Below are 20,933 nucleotides of genomic sequence, written 5' to 3'. Positions count from 1 at the left end.
GCAAGCAAGTAATCATATTTATTGAGTGCCTCCTCTGTGCAGAGCACTAAGCATTAAGCGCTTGGGAGTGTATTATATAACAGAATTGGTAGGCACATTCTCTGCCCACAGAGAGCCCCATTTCACAGTTGAGGTAACTGAGGCAAAGAGAAGTTATGTGACTTGACCAATGCCACACAGCAGAAAAGTGACGGAGCTGGTAATAAAACCCAGGTCCCTCTGACACCCAGTTGTGTGCTCTTTCCCCTAAGCCACGCTGCTTCTCACTCTCTCTCCTGAAGCGGGTTAGGCCGGGCCATCTCTACCCTAAACCCTTGGTCCAGAGGTCCTATCACACGACAAGGGGTTGGATGGCCAGGGAGGGTAGCCTTAGTGTGGTATTAGCAGCAGCCATATTGGGATACTGGGGGAGGTTGATGGAACTCATTGGTCCTAAGGAGTTTTGGGGAGTGTGGCTGGTCTGAATCTTGGCTTTAGGAAGCCACACTTTGGCAATCTCTTCCTGGCCCCAACAAACTGGGGAGAGACCTACCATGTGAGCCCCTTCTCCCTATCCCCCTTGGGGGCATGATAGCAAGGACATTATTGGTCAGGAAAGAGGTATATACTGACTGGGTTAATCTGCCACTTGTCAGCTGTGTGACTGTGGGCACGTCACTTAACTTCTCTGTGCCTTGGTGACCTCATCTGTAAAATGGGGATTAACTGTGAGCCTCACGTGGGACAGCCTGATTACCCTGTATCTACCCCAGTGCTTAGAACAGTGCTCTGCACATAGTAAGCACTTAACAAATACCAACATTATTGTGATTATTCTTATAATTGCTCTATGATTCTATGAGAGAATCATATTACTGAACTGTACAGATTCACCTTCTTCATGCAATGAAAATCCAATCTGATGATGCCCTTACTTATTACTAATCAGTCAATGGTATTTATTAAGCACTTACTAGGTGCAGAACACTGTATTAAATGTTTGGGAGAGTACAATGTAACAGAGTTTGTAGACACATTTCTTGTCCATGATGAGCTTACATTCTAGAATAGGAGACAGACATTAATATAAATAAATCATTTATGGATATTTATTCAATTGTATTTATTGAGTGCTTACTGTGTGCAGAGCACTGTAGTAAGCCCTTAGCACTAATCTAAGGACTTAGCACTGCAAATGAGTGCTGTAGGTCTGAGGGTGGATGAATACCTAGTGCCCAAAGGGTATGCATCCAAGTACATTGAAATTGCAGAAGGGAGAGTGGCTAGGTGAAAAGAGGGTTTAACTGGGGAAGGACACTTGAAGGAGATGTGGCTTTAAGGCTTTGAAGATGGGTAGAGTTGTGGCCTGGCTTATATGGAGGGGGAGGACATTCATAATAATTGAAAAGCACGCTAAAGACTTTAGGCTACAGTAAGAACATGGAGATGAGCCCAAATACTTGATTCAAAAGGAAGAAAAGGCTAGGTGAAGAAGGAGTGTGACCTCCTGGAAAGAGCCTAGGAGTCAGGAACCTGGGTACTAAATATGATTATTATTAATGATAATAATTCTGGCTCTGCCATTTGCCTTCTGTGTGACTTTGGGCAGGTCACTTAACTTGCCAAGTCACTTATCTTCCTTGTGCCTGAGTTTCCTCATCTACCAAAGAGGGATTAAATACCAATTTCCTCTTCTATTTAGACTGTGAACCTCTTGTGGGACAGGGACTAAGTGTACCCTGATGATCCTGTATCTACCCTAATGTTAAATACAGTGTTTGGGGCAGAGTGAGCATTTAATGAATGTCATTATCTTAGTAATAGGAAGTACTTTAAGAAAACACTGTGGGGAGTGCTACTGCTGCTGCTGCTGATATTGCTGGGGCACATTTATTCTGTCTTTTTTTAATGAAATTTGCTAAGTGCTTACTATGAGCCAGACACTCTACTAATGAGGGTGGACACAGCCCATGTTCCACATGGGGCTCTCACAGTCTTAATCCCCATTTTATAGATGAGGGAACTGAGGCCCAGAGAAGTTAATTAAGGTCACACAGCAGACAAGTGGTGGCAAGAGGCTCTTTTCCTGAACCCTATCTTCATTAAACAACAGATTTCAGAGAGGAAACCCTAACTGAGAAGCTCCGTGGGTTGGTGTCCCAGGTTCATTTCTGGGGAATGATGAAACCCTGAATTAGGAAAACTAGAAATGTGTTGGGTTTGATCTTGAGTCGTCTTCCAAGTCAGTGAAGAAAGATTCGATAAGGACAAGCTCCCAGACTTGCCTCAAAAAGGGTTGAGCAACATTTATCGCTTACATTAATAGGCCTGGGTAGGAAAGCATATAAAAAGTTTACAGGTCTGGAAAGACATTGGAAATATATTCTGGCAACAGATGTTTGCAAATGCTAAGAAGAATATAGTTCCAGGTAGTGGCCAGCATGATGGGTAAGGTTCTTTTAACTCCTATGGCAAAGTGATGCAATGATAAACTGAGGGGAAGCAATACTCTGATGGACCTTGTTAAGAAGGAATGTTACAGGGTGACTCTATTCTCAAAAAGGATCCGGGAGTCAAAAAGTGTAACATACTGCATTCCAGCCAACTTTGTTGTTACACAAGCTAAATACTGTCATTTTTGATCCCTAAATAGGGCCTGGCATGTAGAATTGGGGAGAAATCCTCCACTTTTTCTCATCTTTGGGCAAATATTATTATTATTATCATTATTATTATCATTATATAGTATATGCAGATGGGAAACAGTCCCTTTCCCATATGGGGCTCAGAGTCTAAGGGGAAGGAAGAAGAGTTATTTACATATGAGGAAACTGAAGTACAGCAAGGTAAGTGAATTTTCCAAGTTCACACAGCAAATGGCAGAGCTGGGATTAGAACCCAGGTTCTCTGTGTCTCAGGCCCAAGCTCTTTACACTAGGCCATGCTTGGAGTCACCTCATCTTGGATAATGGGGAAAAGGTTCAGATGGGCAATGAAGAGAATTATTATCATTATTATTATCAAAGAAGTTGAGGGAGAAGATGGCAAATGCCTGATCGGAAGGAGGGCTTGAGGCATTTGGTCTCATGCTCCTCCCCACCTCTCCAACTTTAATCCAGCACTAGAATCCCCCCACCAGGTCAGATGCCCCAAACCTTGCATCCCATAGGGATGCTCAATCAATAATAATAATGATAGTACTTGTTAAACACTTAATATGTGCCAAACACTGTTCTAAGTGCTGGGGTAGATGCAAGTTATTCAGGTTGGACACAGTCCCTGTCCCACACAGGGCTCACACTCTTAATCCCCATTTTATAGATGAGGTAACTGAAGCTCAGAGAAATGAAGTGACTTGCCCAAGGTCACACAGCAGACACTTAGCAGAGCCAGGATAATCAATCAGTCAATTATATTTATTGAGCGCTTACTGCATATACAGCACTGCATTAAGGTCTTGGGAGAGTACAGTACAATAGAGTTGGTAGATCTGTTCCTGGCCCAAAGTGAGCTTATGGCCTAGAGAACCGCAAGCTGTGGCAGGAATTTGTTCATGTCACAAAGGCAGGGACCTTCTCTTATCCTTCCAGCAGAATCCCACTCTGTGGCAGAACGGTTCCTGTGCCCAGCAGGCACTCGACCAACACCACTAAGAACCACAAGGTACTCAACATCAAAGGAAGTTGTGGGCTCACACGTCTGAAATAGATTCTGGATTTCCGCTATTGAGGACAGACACTGCAGTGCACACCTCGATTAATACCGTAAGAATAGTACAAGATACCTGCTCCAGGCAGTTTGGGAAAGTTACCTCTGGGAGTAGGATGGGTAACATTAAAATGCAGGTGTTTTAAAAACCTCAAGGCATTAGGATTTAATGTGAAGAGGGACAAAGTCCTAAAATAGCTGCCCATCACCACTCATGGAGAACTTGAGCGGGGGACGTAGGAGAGGAAATCAAAATCCATAGATTCAAATATCAACCTCGTTGCAACTTGCTATGAAAGAGAAAAAGGACACCGGTTCTCACACACCTGGACTCGAGGAACACGAAGTTGACTAGAATGCATTTGCCTTTGAAGGTTGGGAGTTTGGAACCAAGGCCTATAGAAAAATGGCATCATTAACGAAGCTATCGAAGAATTTGGCGGGCTATGTCAAAATGTGACCGTGCTGCAAATGATAGAGTGTAGAACCAGAGCATGGTGTCATTCCCAGGACTGAATGACCTGTGAGAGCAAAAAGAGCCTAAGAGCAGAATGAGAACAAAGTTAACCCTCTACGGGAGCAATAACATTTCCTTGTAAAATACAGAGTAATTATTTTCTGATTCTTTTGAAACACTGAAAACTCAAATGATTCTTTCACAATCACCTTTAGAACAAACTGTGCCTCTAGTTATAAAGAAATAATAACATAACATTGGTTCTTAACACAAATGTAAAGGAATCCACCTGGGTCAAATTAAATTAATTTTAAGATCTCTCGAGGACTAGCACTATTTAGCATGCACAAAGTACTAATGGCACTTGAACTAACAGGGCTTTTTTGAAATGGAAGAGGCCTGCCTGCTGTTTTTTCATTGCAAAGCCCCAATACAGCTGTAGTTTCAGGGAAGCAACTCTATATAAACATAAAGCTTTTTCCTAGTACTGTACAGATTTTCTTGGTTAGACATGGTATTGAAGAAACAGACTGGAAACTTTTTTTTTCCTCAAACAGAAGCATAAATCAATTAAAATATAAAATAGTGTGTTAACCAGCTAATATGACCCAACATTAAGGGAAATCTTAAGCCTCGATGTTTTTAACAGAAACGCTGCTCTGTTATTCACTCCGTAAGATCTCTAATTGAAAGAACACTGAGAAAGATTCCTTTCATCAGCTCTGTTAGTTACATTTCCTGCTTTGATAACAGCACAAGGAAAATGTAGGGCCCTTCAAGCTACCCAATTACATTTGATTAGCTAGTCAAAATAATGTAACAGCTTTTCATCACCCAAAGGAAAACTTTCTGAAGAGTTCTGTTGGTAATATTTTCCCACAAACACTAATCTACCTCATTATTTTACAAAAAGGAATTTAATATTTAGTAAGTTTTTGAATTAAGTAGCAAGTAACCTCTCTTTCTAGCCTGGTCTTTGGATCAGAGATCATCCACTCTGGTGAGAAGTGTGCTGGGAAAGGGGCGAAAACAACCATGATTTTGGAGGAGGAGGATACAATAGTCAAAATAGAGCAAGACAGAGGACCAAATTGGACCAAATTTTCAAAGAATGTGCACCTCCCCGCAGGACACAAACTCACCAAATGCAGATAAAAGAGCATGCCAGCAGCAACAATATCTGCTTGAGCAAAGAATTTGGAACAAAAATCCCCTTTGTGTAAGCGAGAGCAATGATTTTTCTGGCAAATAATTGTGTGTCCAGACCAATTCATGAGTCATTACAACTGTGCAAAACAAACCTGTTTCAGGGAATATTCAAAAATCTTAGAATATTTAACTTTCCTCCCCAAGGGGGCAAGCCAATAGTTTGTGTTGTTTAAAAATAGGGAAAAAAATGGAAATTCTGAAATATGCATGAACCAGCAACTTTAGATCGAAGATTCGTTGACTTTATTGACGTGCTGCCTTTATCAATGAAGAGTTGTCTCCCTTATGCCTCATGTACTTTTATTCCAAATTCCTATGTAATATACATGAAAATGGACCAAATATTTCAATTATAAATCCCAGGTTTTCATAGGTAGAATGGATTGTAATCAGAGGGTCTTAAGAATGTATACAAGTGAACAAAGGATTAGAAAACACTGCTAGGACTAAAGACAACTGTTTACAACTCTTCTTTTAAATCAAGGGAAAAGAAAAGCCTGTTAATATTGCTGAATGGAAAAGGTTCAATTTTGCTTTCAGCTGCTTAAGAACTGTTTCAGCATAAATCAGCCTTGAGAAGAACAATTCTCGAGAATTAAGAAAGAGGTATTTGTTCATAATTTGATCCTCACTGATACCTCATTGCAAATACTCAAGAAACCCAAGTGATTTTCATAGAAATACTCTATGAAAATAATTTACTTAAGAGAGCTAAAAGGCACAATCTAAGAGTAAGAGACAGCAGAGTCTCACTTTCTCCTGGAAATCTGAAAACCTTCTCTTTTGGAATACACACCCTGAAATGGCCTTGGTAATGTAGGTGAACAAAATGGCATTTTCAATTAATTCAAGAAGAGAAAATTTAATTTAGGAAAAGCAGGGGCTTATCGTGCTTGAAAAATAAACCACGCGGGGCTGAATTTGGAAATATTGCAGTTAAATCCAGGAGTGTCTATTGTGAGATTTTGCTCCCCAATACCCCAGTAATTCCTTCTCCATGCATCTCAGCAGGTTGCTACGTTCCCCGCACACACTGGATGTGGCAACCCCATTTTCTCGAAAAGGTTTAGTGTAGACATGGTCTGGCCCACTTTGGCTGACAAAGTGAAGAGTAGAGGACTGGCCTTTAAGTACTCAGTGGGAAACTGAGATGGTTATAAACAAAACTGCTATGGTAGGTGATATAGTAAATATATCTCTTTATTATATAAATACAAATATATAAATATATATATATGTAATATTTAAAATAAATATATATTTCTTGAGTGGAGGTGTTGTTAGTCCTTCAAGGATTAATACCTATTATTTGAAAGATTTGCTTGAATGTCCAGTCTTCGGGCAGCCACTCTGCAAATGAATTTAAGCCCTCAAAGACCAGCATGATCTATATTCCCAGGTGCTGAAGAATAAGCCATTCTTTATTCATTCAATAGTAGTTATTGAGTGCTTACCATGTGCAGAGCACTATACTAAGCGCTTGGAATGTACAATTTGGCAACAGATAGAGACAATCCCTGCCCATTGATGGGCTCGCAGTTTATATGGCCTAAAGAACAGCCTGTTTTGACTGTGAGGAGCAGCAGGCAAGGTCCTGCGTGTGTGTGTGTGTGTAGGGGGATGTTACTTGGATGAGTCAGAGATTTTGCCTTGCCTTTGGTGGCTTTGAATATTGCGTTAAACCCCTCAGAGCATATGCATCAGGAAGCAGACACTGAAAGTTTCTGTCCCTGCATGCCTGCTGCGTTCTCATTTAACATTGTGTGGCTCGGTTTCCCCTTTGCATGTAGAAGGGCAGTAGCTGAGCAGTCCCGAACATGCAGATGACACAAGCTCCCTCTTTCCAACCACAGGCAACTGTGGCCCTGCGGCACATCTAATTCTGCTCAGGGCAAAACTGCTGGTCACTAACTGGCAGTGTCCTTACTTACTGCAGGGGAATGGCGTAGAGTGGGAAGTGGGAAATGGATTGGACTTTGGTCAAATGTAATAATGATAACCGTGGTATTTACTAAATTCTTACTCTGTGCCAGACACTGTTCTAAGCGCTGAGGTAGATACAGGATAATTGGGTTGGATGCAGTCTCTCTGCCACCTGGAGCTCACAGTCTTAATCCCCATTTTACAGATGAGGTAACCGAGGCCAAGAGGAGTTAAGTGACTTACTCAAGGTAATACAGCAGGTAAGTGGCAGAACCAGGATTAACAGCTTTCTCCTTGGTGCCCCTGAACTGACCGTAATTTATCCGCTCAGCCAGCACATCCAGCCCAATTCCTCTCCTACCTCAGAGAAACAGCATGGTCTAGAGGAAAAAGCCTGGAGCCTGGGAATCAGAGGAACTGGGGCCTAATCCTGGCTGTGCTGTACGACTTTGGCAGATCACTTATCTTCTCTGTGCTTCATTTTGCTCATCTGTAAAATGGGGATTCGATACTTGTTCTCAGCCCTCTGTGGGACAGGGACTCTGTTGGATCTGTTTATCTTGATAACAGTACTTAATACCACAATTCTTTTTTCTTATTTGTACATGTGGAGGTGTACACTAGCTAGGCCCTGGAAGAGTGGAATTCCATCCCCCAAGTGCCTGCTGGGTGCCTGTTTATTGTTTTATTTTTCACTCCCAAGCATTTAGTACAGTGCTCTGCACACAGTAAGGGCTCAATAAACTTAATTGAATGAATGAATGAATGAATGAATGAATGAATGGCCCATTTTCAGAGGTAGAACTAGCCACAGCACTGCCCGCTCCTTTCCTTAATTTCCCTCTTAGCAGGACGAACCAATCATTCCTGGAAAGTTGACAGCTCAAGTATTCCATCCAATAGGACCATTGAGTGATCCCTGCAGTCAGGAGATCCTATCACACTACTCCTTTCTCAAGTGTTTGAACAAGCCCCTCTAAACATCCTCTGTATAGCTTAGTGAAGTCACGGAGGAGTTTGCCACCATCTTCGGATGGAGGGATTCCAGCATGTTTTTCTTTTTTGAATTTTCTTTTTAGTTGGGAACAGTGACAGGCTAACCTTTCCTCTGAATGGATAATTTGATCATCTAACCAGCATCTCACTGCATGCCCTCCTCCTCACTCACCCCACCCAGCTAACTTGAGTTCGTGAAATCCAAAGAAAACACGGAGATTATATGTTTTATAAGTTTTATATATAATACTTTTAAAGTCATTCTACTCTAGCCAAAAACAATCAAAAGCTTCGTCCAGTGTCTCTGCCCACACCACCAGTGCACTCTCTCTCTGTGATTCTATGTGATAATGAGAAGATTAATAGAAACAGAAAGCAAACGCAGCATGGTGTTAGGAACAAAATTGCTACTGTTCTTACCAGATACCCTGGATTCTCATGGAGGATATGCTCACACCGAGCAATCGGTGATATTTGCCCTTGGCAACTAAAGCAACTGACCTTCAGGGTGTAGAGAAACTATAATACTGGTCTAAAAATGTGCTATCTTGAAAATTGATAATTGTCTTTTTTGGAAAAGCAATTGTTGGAGGCAGTATTTTCAGTGCTGCAGGCCATCCATGATAGCTATCATAGACATTATTCACAAAGTGGGAATGACCACTTTTCTAGACTCCGATTCTTGAAATATAGGGATGAAACAAAGTATAATTCATATACTTTTGAAGTCCGATCAATCAATGATATTTAAAGACCTTTAAAGAGAGATCAGTAGCCAAGCACAGTACAAGAGATGAGAAAAGGCTTCAGACCCACAGTTTAGGTATGGGTTTTCAGTTGCCAAATAAGGACTGCAGTCTAAAATATAAGTATAAAGTATAAATATATTGTTTGGTTCAGGAAGATCAGATTTGTTTTTGAAATTCTTAACAAAAGGAAATGGAGCCCTTGATCACTACCAAGTATCTATTCAAGAATACATGTTAATACTTGAGAAGGGCCTCTATAACAATAATATTAGAATATTATGTGATTCTCCCCCTCTAGACTGTGAGCTCGTTATGGGCGGGGAATGTGTCCATTTATTGTTATACTAATAAATATAATTGAATGAATAGAATCATGTGTTTAAGAGTCCTGACCAAAACTGTGTCACTAGCAGGCAACAAGAGGAAGGTCTGTGGCCAGGACTTTTTTAAATCAGATCAATCCACCAATTATATTTAAGTGCCTACTATGCATACAGAACACTGTACTAAGCACTTGGGAGAATACAACGCAGCGGAGTTGGTAGACACATTTCCCTGCCCACAGTGAGTTTACAGTCTAGCAGGCCACGTGTCCACACTGGGGCCACGTGTCTAGGGTTGGTTTATTTTTAATGAAGGGGCACATCCAAATGCATGCTTCCTGTTTGGCCAGGAGACTCCCCAACTGACAGCTGCTGCTTGGGGTGCTGGAAATCCTCTGGTGCTTCCTTCAGCTCACTGCTCGCTGGCCTGGTTGCTGGGGTCTAGGCTAAGGACCACTATGGAGACAATGGGACTGGGGGAAAAGATGAGGAACTGGAAAGGATTAAGATGCTGCCTTTCAATCAAGTGCTAATGTCAGGACTTCTGGACTGGACTCAGGTAGCTGGAGTGAGGTGAATGTTCTTGGACATGTTTTGAAGAAGAACTACAGATGCAACTCCTAAAGTATTGATAAACAGGCCTTCTAATGTGAACAAATAGTAATCAACCGATGGCATTTATTGAGTGCTTACTGTGCGTAGAGCACTGTGCTGAGCACTTGGAAGAGTACAGTAGAGATGGTAGACATGGTCAGGCTTGATCTGCGTATGGTTAAGTCAAAAGACAAATTATCTACTTGATAAGTCCTTAACGAAAATTACACTTACTCTCTGTCACACGTTATTTCTTTATTTTTTAATGGTGTTAGGTGCTATCCCACACAATATGAAGCACCAGGGTAGGTGTGAGATAATTAGGTTGGCCAGAGTTTCTCTCACATTTGGGGCTCAGTCTAAGTGAGAGTGAATTCCAGGAATGGATTCAGATCTACGACAAGGACAAAGGTGACAAAAAACATTCAGAAGATTTTTTCCAAGGAAAGAGATTGTAGAAGATGGAGACAAAAAGCTTTAACCAGGGGAATCCATTAGGATACATGTCTGTCTATTCTTGGCAGGAATAAATGACTGAGAAATCCACTCACCACCAGCTAAATGAGAGGGAGTAGGCTTTTAGGGAGGCAATATGGACTGGTGGAAAGAGTATAGGAATGGGAATCAAGAAACCTGGGGTTTAATCTCAGCTCTGACCTGCTGTGTAGCCTGGGGCAAGTCACTTCACCATGCTGTGACTCAGTTTCCAGATCTGTAAAATAGGGTAAGACACCTTCTCTCCCTACTCCTTAGACTCTAAGCCTCCTGTGGGACAGGGGCAGGGTCTGATCTGATAATTTCGTATCCACCTAGTAAGCACTCAATAAATGCCATAATTTAACAAGCAAATACAACTCTTGACCGTTGGGCAAAGAAATGAAACCCCCATACCCTACAGAGAGAACTGCAGGCTTAACTCACTGCAAAAGAATGTGTTTCACTACTATGTTTTCCAAAGACCAGCTAGTTTTCAATTTTATTTAAGATCCATTTCTACTCCCAGAATAATAATAATAATGTTGGTATTTGTTAAGCGTTTACTATGTGCAGAGCACTGTTCTAAGCGCTGGGGTAGACACAGGGGAATCAGGTTGTCCCACGTGGGGCTCACAGTCTTAATCCCCATTTTATAGATGAGCGAACTGAGGCCCAGAGAAGTTAAGTGACTTGTCCACAGTCACACAGCCGACAAGTGGCAGAGCTGGGATTCGAACTCATGATCTCTGACTCCAAAGCCCGTGCTCTTTCCATAGAAACCTCTCTGGGCAGTGAGTTTCATTTGAAGATCTCCCCAGCTTAGATTAATTGCCCAGAAAAATGAGGTTGATTTTTTTTCCACATTTGAAGACATATTGGACAGTGAGAAATAGTTGACAAATGCTGTGTCCAACAAAGGTAAGTTTACAAGGAAGAATCTGATATTCACCACTCGTTATGGGCAGGGATTTTCTCTCTTTATTGCTGTATTCTGCTTTTCAAATGAATGAATGATTACCAAAGGAGAAGTGCCTCCATCATCACTCATAATTCTCGAAGGCTCTGGGTACATCACGCTCCTAAGAGATGGGTGTTTTGGGTGGGAGGGGTCACAGCTGGAGGTGAACCATGCTTCTCCCATCACCCCACTCCTTGTGCCAAAGCAGACCTGGGACACTCCTGTAATCCAGTGTCCTCTGGGTGGCGGCGAATCCCGAGGGGAAGTAAGGCCCTGGACTTTCCGTCGGGTTTTGTGACTCTAAAGTTGCTTCTCAGCAATGGTGGGTTCACAGAGAAAATCCTCAAGAAGAACTTTAAAATGTAAAGCCCACAGATAGTTGTGTTCCCTCCCTCAGCTCACCTCCCCTGGGGAAGCCGCTGCTAAGGCAGTCAAGTTAGGCCAGCCATTACTAAGCTGGGCAAGCCGGGCCAGGCTCACGCAAGCCTACAACCTCACAACCCCAGTAGAGCAGAGATGGAGTCGTTGATCCTGGTTGTTTACCCATCTAAAATGTCTCCTCAGGGCTAATGGAGCCTGAATGATAATGCCCAGTTGAGCCTTTGCCAGCAAGACAGGCTTCAGACACTATCTGGCCTGAGGAGAAGTGAAGCATGCCACCTTACGCATATTCACTCATTCATTCAATCATATTTATTGAGCCTTTACTGTGTGCAGAGCACTGTACTAAGCACTTGGTAGAGTACACTACAGTATAACTATAAACAGACACATTTCCTTCCCACAACGAGCTTACAATCTAGAGGGCATATAACACTAGGTGCATTATGCTGGCCAGACAGTGTCATAAGTGACTGCATTTGGAAATCTGCCCAAATCCACCCAAACCCCTGGACCTAAGTGCTTCTCCCCAGAAGCTCCTGACCCCACTCTTTACTCCAGAGCCATTGCTTTCCTCTCCCTGGTCCCCGTTAACTCCTATAGCGCTTCGGACTCCATCAAGGTGGCTTTCACATTTCTTCCACCCGCCCCCCCTCCGGTGTTTTATGTCGTGTATCTGCCTTGTGTTTTGTTTTAGCAGTTTATTATTTCACCATTCCTTATGTGTCTCCAGTCTCCGCTTGCCCCTTTATCTAATTCTCAACTGTGTATTCTTTTCCAGTGCTTAGTACAGGGCTCTGAACTCGGTAAGTGCTTAATAAATACTATTACTACTACTAAAGGAGGCTTCCTCTCTCCCTTGCTATTTGGAGCTGACCTGACCAGTCTGTAATTATTTGTATGCCCCAACAGGAACCCAACCAACAGAGATGAGAGAATGTGAGTGACTCTGCAAACCAACTGCACCATAATCAATTCCTCCCTGCAGATTCTCTGTCTGACAGTCTCGAGACCCAGGCCCATCTGTCATTTTGACAGGAGACTTGGTCATCATCATCATCATGGAAGGTATTTGTGTGTGATTTTGCACATGGAAGAACAGGGCCTTTATGTAAAGTATTGTGATTATTAATGCCACTGCTATTTGGTAATAACAAATAAAATGCTGTTGTTGCTGCTGCTGCTGCTGCTGCCATTAAATTATAAACTTCTTGAGAGCAGGTGTCGGGTCTACTCTCAATTTACATTATACTCTCCCAAGGACTGGGCCCAGTGCTCTGTACACAATAATCATTAGATCAATCAATAAGTCAATGTCTTTATTGAGCTTTTACTGTGTGCTAAGCACTTGGGAGAGTATAACACAACAATATAACAGAAACATTCCCTGCCCACAGCAAGTTTACAGTGTAGGGGAATAAAGACCAGTGATGGACTTCTGCTCTCGCTGTTGAGACTGGAGAATTTCTTTAGTTTAGGTGGCCGGGCTTGTATTCTGCAGTGAAAAGTCGTATAGTGAAAAGTCCTATAGTCCATTGCCAGAGGAGGCCAAAGGAGAGCATCTAACAAACCAGAGAACTCTGTGCAGCCTGCTTGGAAAGTAGATGGATTTGAGGAGAAGAACCATGTTAAAACTGGAATATGAGATTTCCGTCTCCAGAGCACTGATCTCATCTTCATCCATTTCAGAGCCTCTCCCCTTGCCAGAGTCCCAGTTAATGATTCCATGTCTGACTGTTGCAAAACAATAAAAAAAGGTCCTTTGCCTGTTGAAACACCTACTTCAGTCTTATAAATAAGCACAAAAGCTTCACCCATTTGAAACTTTTCACCAGCCCAACCTTCCTGCAGGGACCCAGTAAATAAACTGTAAACCTCATCGTTGTTGAGGTGGGGAGTGGGAGGACTGTTTACTTAACACTACCTTGTTATCCTACAATTCTCCAATCTTGGGCTTGTTAGCACCCTTGTCCAGAAGGAGAGTTCTCCTAGCAACATCCTGTGAGATAAGAAAACTTAACATATGTTTAAAATGAAATCATCCAATATCTTTCTGGTTTAGGTTGTTTACAAATCCAGCCAGTCATTGGTTCACAGTACACTTACTGCCAGGGCCGAGAAGTGGGGCCTTGGTCAACTGGATAAGAGTGTAGCCCATGGTGCCTAAAGAAACCTGTGAAAGTCTTTATTATAGCCATTGGTGGGAAAAAAAGGTCCTTACCCCTCTAGACTGTAAGCTTCTTGTGGTCAGGGAACATGTCTACCAACTCTGTTATGTTGTACTCTCCCAAGCACTTAATACAGTGCTCTCCCCTTGGTAAGTGCTCAGTAAATATAATTGCCCGATTAACTGATTGATACCCTAGTGTATCACATTCCTCCACTGGCTGAAGGGTTATAGGGAGTTTTAATCAAAACCCAAAAGAGGATTGCATTTAAACAAATACCTTTCCAAGCTGCTCTCCAATGACTTTGTTGTGGGCAGGGAACATATCTACCAACTCTGTTATAGCCTACTCTCCCAAGTGCTTATTACAGTGCTCTGTAAATGGTCAATAATTGATTATAATCAGTTCATTCAGTGGTATTTATTGAGCGCTCACCGCATGCAAAGCACTGTACTAAGTGCTTAAGGAATTAGCAGTAGATGGTTGATCGACTGACTTGTCCTAAGTCATGACAAAGTCAATTTCATTTAAAAAAAACCCTGAAAAAAAATTTCTCCAAATTTGAACTGGCATTTTCAGTTGCAAATTCCAATCTGAAGGAATTGTAATTCATGGTTCCTTCAGAAATTTCCTTCCTCCTCTCCTTCAAGCATCTTGAGAAGAGAACAAGAGGTTAAGAGCTGACCTCCAGTGGCCTCAGGACATTGTCAGGGCACTGTGGTCTGGCTTGTTGGGGTTATCTAGTCACCATAAAGAGCTCACAATATTCATTTAATATTAGTAGTGATGTGACAAGCATCATTTCCATGAATAGGCTTTAAACAGTACTTCCCTCTTGATCTCAGGATCTCAGGTCCTAGAGATAATGCTAATGCTTAGTAACCATTTGAATTTGAAATGTGCTTGAAGCGTTAATTTCCATTACTTGGTTTCTGAAGAGATTTCAAGGGTCCCCGAGTGCCACGAGATAGAAATGATGGAAACAGCCCTTGCAGAGGGACTTTTTGGAGATGATTATGTTTGTCTTTAGCTTTTAATGGCCTATGCAAAGTAACAGGAAAGTAGAAATAGGCCAAAGTGAAGCACCCCCTCCCTCCCCCAGCCTTTTTACAGTTCTATTCTTCCCACACACATCCGTCTTGTGTTTAGGCCTCTGTACAATTAAAAGATGCAGGGAGAGAAAGGTTAGACTTCACCGACCGGGTTAATACCCTAAGCTACTCATCATTTTTAATGCTCCTAAATATCTGCCAGTAAGATAAGATACTAAAATCATATAGATTTATGCTCACCACTTCCCTTCATCCCAACCAGTGAAAATGAAATCCTGTCACATTCCTTCAGAAGAAATCGCAACCAATCTTCAAGGCAAACCAGGGCCAAATGTGTCCTGGAACACCAATAAACAGCGGTGGACTTGGCATTCTTTAGACTCCAAAACCCAATTTCCTTCAGACTTTCATCTAGAGACTAAAAAGAGGCTTAGAAAGAGACCAAGAGAGCACTCATTCCCCAGGGCTAAAAGATAAACTGGATCCCTCAGGGTTCCAACAATCCCCACATCTGGTTAAATAGAGTAAATCAATCAAAAGTTGGTTTTAAGCTCAGTAAGATCTGGAAGAAATAAAAGAACTTTTTCTATCGACGAATCAAACTCTCTAATACCATGCCAGATAGTGTGGTTTCTTTGGTGAGAAGGTCATAAAAATCACTTGTGTCCTACCTTCAGTTCTCTGAAAAAGATGCTACTCCTGGCCCACTCAACAATGGAGAAGAGGGTTTGGTCGGCCATTTTACACATAAGCCCGAAGGTGTTGAGCTTTTCGTGTTTGCTTCTGTTGGCTTGTTCTTGCTGCAAATATGCCATGATTTTTGCCTGGACCTGAGGCTCATCAGGCTCACACTTCAAGAGTTCCAGTATCAGATGAGGGATACTTGCGGGAGAACTGGTCTGGTAACTATCCATGTATGAGTAGCCCATTATTGACTCTGGAGAGCTAGTGTAAGGGTCAGGGTACTCAGACTTGATGGCTCGGCTTGGAAAATGTCCATAGGCTTGGTAACCTTGCAGGCTGCCATGAGGTGGCATTGTCATACTAATAGGAGAGGTGACAAAGGGACTTCTGTCATAGTCCGTAGGAGGCAAGGCAGTATGGTTCAGAGGTAGGCCTTTGGAGGCAGAGTGGATATTCTGAATTGCAGAAGATATTGTCAGGTCGGTGGGCATCGCTTGGATCACTTGCGTCATGGCTTCCAGTTTGAGTCCATTTGCTCGGATCAGAGCTTTCTTCTGTTGTTTCAGAGCCCTGTCTCTCTTGTACATTGGTCCGAACTTATTTCTTCCCCCACGCATTCGGTCAGCCCTTACAGCTATTTGGGGGGAAATCAAAGATGTTTGAGTGTAAACAGAGTCTAAACCAATATCATTCATCACTTCAAAATGCAGTTGGGAAATATGAGAATCAATCAATCAATAGTATTTATTTAGTGCTTGCTATGAGCAGAGCACTGTAACTTGGGAGACTACAATACAACAGAATTGGTAGATGCATTTTCTGCCCACAAGGAGCTTACAATCTAGAGAGGGAGACAGATATTACTACAGTGAATGAACCAGCCAACGCTTACCCACATCCTGCGTCTGGTCTGGACTGCCCTCCCTCTTCATATCCAACAGACAATCACTCTCCCTATCTTCAAAACATTATTAAAAGCACATCTCATGGGAGTCAGAGGATATGAGTTCTAATAGCGGCTCCACCACTTGTGTGCTGTGTGACCTTGGGCAAGTCATTTAACTTCTCTCTGCCTCAGTTACCTCATCTGCAAAATGGGAATTAAGATTCTGAGCCCTGTGTGGGACAGGAACTGTGTCCAACCCGATTATCTTGTATCTACAATTTATCTATGCTATGCTGAGTACAGTGCCTGGCACATAATAAGTGCTTAAAAAATACAACAATCATTGTTATTATCATTATTATTATTATCTCCTCCAAGATGCCTTCCCCAACTAAGCCGTCATTTCCTTTTCCTCCCACTCCCTTCTGCCTTGCCCTCGAACTAAAATTTGCACCCTTCATTCACCTCTCGCTTAGCCCCACAGCACTTGTCCTTTATTTATTTATGTTAATATCTGTCCCTACATCCAGACTGTAAGCTCTTTGTGGGCAGGGAATATGTCTACCACCTCTTTTATACTTTACTCCTCCAATCACTGTTATATTTTACTCCTCCGAGCTCCTCCAAGAGTACAATAAATATCACTGACTGGACTTCTTTATAACAGCTCCAAGATTTCAAAAGACCTCTTTTTTATTTCATTTATGAATTCCTTTCTATAAGCATGCTGTGGAAATGGAAAAATATTCCAGACTTGTGAGAACCTAGTAATAATAATAATAATAATTCTTATTATAATTGTCATTATATAATGAGAATCTAGTAGCCTTTTGGTGAGCTGTAGTGCATCCACACCTAATGTAGATAATCCCTATTGTGTTTCCCTACTCTCGTACTTAAGAAACAGTAGTTCTGTGCCTGTGGTGCCACATAGGCCCCTTGAGTTATTCTGTAGGAACCCCAAGTGAGGAGAATAAAAAACTATTTCAAGACAGGTTCCTGAGCAGAATTCTGAACCTTCTCTCGAGAAGGACTGTCACCTATACATAGTTCAGGGTTATTTTGCTAAAAAAAAAAAAAAAATTAGGGATACACTAGTTGTTGAAAAAAAACAACTGTATTTGAAGAGTGCCTATGGATGATTATCTGCTCACCATTTCCTAGAAAAAATGGTTATCTGGATCAAAACCTACTGAAACTGACTGCTTCTACTGCCCCATGCTTGGGAGATAATGGAAACAAATCCAGGTCAAAAGCTGCCTTGGGAGTCATTTCAATGGTCTCTGCTACAGCAGACTTTGTCCCTTTGGCATTGTCCTAATAGGCTAGTCAGTCATTCTCACCAAGCCCATGGCATTGGCTCATGACAATTAGCCAAAAAAAAAAAAATCTCAGGGAGCCCAGGGACACCGTGACACTGCCAGTCTTGCTGGAGGTGAAGTTCCCGAGCTTTTATCTCAGGGATTAGTGTATCATTAAATATGTATCGAGTTAAGTACACAGAATACTGTACACTATCATTAAAGGCCTTAACAATTTATGTTTTTTTCCATCTCCATGGTAATTTATGAACTAATGTCCAAGTCTATATATTATTATTAGGGGAATGCTCATATAAATGTCATGTTAGGCATTTTCAATTATGAAAGCATTTGTGCTTTCAATTTTTTTAGATAAAGGAAGGCAATTTGCATTGATGACAACCTGACATTACTGTAAATTCCTTTTATGCTTTCCAAAAGTGCAATATTAAAAACACAACGTGCTTGTTATAGTGTTTTTGGACCAAATTCTCACTGAATCTCTTATTTCTATTTCGCATGAAGTCGGGGGTAAGAGTGGGAGCTAGGGGTTGAGTGAATTATTGCATAAAGCCCTGAGCTGGCCACCATGCTTGATAGAAGGGCTTTAGTGGTTTTTTTTTTTCCAGCAGAACATAGCGAAAGGATCCATGTTCAAGAAATCAGAATCATTAGTGATCGGGCACCTTTTTTGATCTTATTTTAACATCAGTGCTGCCTGGGCATTCCCTGTGGCTACCAAATGAATTTGCTCTTTGCATCTGGAAGGCACAGTATAGCACCCACACTGGATTTGTTTGACCATTTAATTCAGACCTGAGCATGTGTATTCACACAAAGCAATAAGCTAATTTGCCTGTGTTTCATTTGTCCAAAAAAAAAGCCATTAATTCCTTTGGTATTGGGCTTGAACGTTGCTTAATACTATTCTTCGTGTCCCGGCACTATATCTTTTCACTGGTTAGGCACAAATGAACCGATAATTAATAGCTTATTTAAAATATATTTAAGTCATGGAAGGCTAGTAGGTCAGAGGTTAAAAAACAACAACCTAGGATAATTGTCCATGGGCTTCTAATTATTTACAGCCGGCCCATAATATATTAACTTTGGAGCCTGCTGGTTTGCACATTTAATCACAGGTATTACACTTCTTGTAAAGTTTAGGATGGATTATGTTAAAGTATTCTGCTTTTCTTGCCAAATTAACTTTACTAATTGAATAGCATATTATTTCAAAACAGCAATTTTCCTGTAGCTGCTCTCCCATAATTCCAAAAGGATTTAAAAAGCAAATAAACAATCCACTGGAGGTAGTCACACGAACTCGGCTTCATTTTCAGACATTTGGAAAATATGTCTTTTCACTTTAGTAAAAATAAAACATAATAAAATTTTTCTTTTCCCCATTTGAAGGCTCTTTAGTCCAGTGCTTTAAGGCAATAAATATAACCAAATGAATGAAAATATCACATTTGCAAGTGAGTTCCCCAAATAACACTGCACCAGTTCATCCTCTTGATCACTGAGCTAACAGAATATTTGATTTTATTCCACATTTACTTTTTATTTTCAGTCTGTCCTCAATTACTCTGCTCTTAAGGCTATGTCTTGTATTCTGTTCTCCTCTGTTCTTTTTGGGGTTTTTAAATCAATCTGTTCTCTCCTTCTCTCACCCAAATTGTTTCTGACAAATTTTAAGGCTTTGCTTTATTTTTTTCCCCACCACTGGTTTATACTTGAACTTATGACAAGCTCCGGGAACATAACTGAACCAGAAAAAAACTGTGCCTGCCATTAAGCCCACTAGGTTAAAATGAAAATCTTTCCATGAACTTTTGGTTAAAACTGAAATCCTTTCAGAAATTCAAATAGTTAATAGTATGCAGAAGATGCTTACCTTCTAACTTCATTCCAACACTTAGACATTTTTGAAATCGGCAGTAAGGGCAACGCTTTCTCTGGGTTTTGTCAATCTGACAGTTTTGATTCTCTATGCATGTATATCTTTTGTTATTCTGGACTGTTCGTTTAAAAAAGCCCTGTGAGACAGAGAAAACAGTAAGATGGATAATAGCTCTAACATTACGTTTCAACTCTTTGTTTTCTTTTAAAGAAAGTATTGTCAAATCATTTCATTACTCCAGCCGAGCAGTTCTGTGGCTCTGTGGTTTCAGCAGGATGGACTTCTAAAAAAATGCCAGGCCGTAACTGCGGTTTTCTGGCACAGGGATTGTACTTCTGGAGATTTGTGTCAAATTTTGGAGAGGCTTGGCGAGGTCCCACTGCATCCCCTAATTGTTGAGAATGAAATTTTCTACGTTCAGCAGTGTTTTTTCAAAGTCAGTTCTTTTGTTCTCTTTAATGAGTGCTACATATTAGGCACTCATAGAGGTTTTCACTATTGGTTAAGTAATTTGATATGGAATAAGTGAAATACTGCTACAAAATGGGATGGAAAATGGAATGGCATGACATCTCAGATCTTTTACACAAGCCAATGTTGGAAAGTGGTGAGTTGGGAGATTCAGGGAACAACTTGGGGGGGTGGGGTGGGGAGGGGAAATGTGTGTGCGTGTGTGTGTGTGTGTGTATGGAGGGTGTCTGCTCACAATTTTACTGAAATATAATTAAATGGAGGAACTTTTTAGGGAAAGAGGGAACATGGCAAACATTTTCCAAAGAAAAAGGGAGTTTAGACAAGTAAAGTCTTTGTTTATCTTTAGTTTCCCTTCAGAGAAAAAAACCCCACAACATAATATTTGAAATTTCATGGCCAATTCATAGGCTTATCAAAGTATTATTTGATAGTCTAGTCTGCTAGTTCTCTAGAGAAATTGAACTTTAATTTGTATAGAGAATAAAGTATTTTAATTGTGACTGATTAAGTAGTTGAATAGACTTTTTTCCACTTTCAGTATTAATATAAAATGGCTATCACTTCATTCATAATGTTTTAAAAGTCAATTTTTCATATATTATTATAAAATTTCCTTGCAGCCAGAGTAAAGTGCATCTGTCATAAAATGCATCTTATATCACTGTATATATCATTTACCATATATTCATTTTCAATGCTGTAAAATGG

At 41.1% G+C, this 20,933-nt stretch overlaps 1 protein-coding gene across 2 annotated transcripts in view; it reads right to left on the bottom strand.

Annotated features, from left to right (window-relative positions):
- NR5A2 (nuclear receptor subfamily 5 group A member 2) overlaps window positions 1-20,933 on the bottom strand; it is a 163,078-nt gene that overhangs the window by 124,107 nt on the left and 18,038 nt on the right. For both annotated transcript variants that reach the window (XM_007663920.4, XM_029063619.1), the window contains exons 4-5: window positions 19,746-19,887; window positions 15,646-16,292 (exon numbers count right to left, since the gene is read on the bottom strand). In XM_007663920.4, the coding sequence (XP_007662110.2) occupies window positions 15,646-16,292; window positions 19,746-19,887 (789 nt within the window). The remainder of the gene's footprint in view (window positions 1-15,645; window positions 16,293-19,745; window positions 19,888-20,933) is intronic.

This window comes from Ornithorhynchus anatinus, chromosome 4, assembly GCF_004115215.2.
Source record: "Ornithorhynchus anatinus isolate Pmale09 chromosome 4, mOrnAna1.pri.v4, whole genome shotgun sequence".
In the NCBI taxonomy this organism is placed as follows: Eukaryota; Metazoa; Chordata; class Mammalia; order Monotremata; family Ornithorhynchidae; genus Ornithorhynchus; species Ornithorhynchus anatinus.
This window is presented reverse-complemented; position numbering and strand designations above follow the sequence as displayed.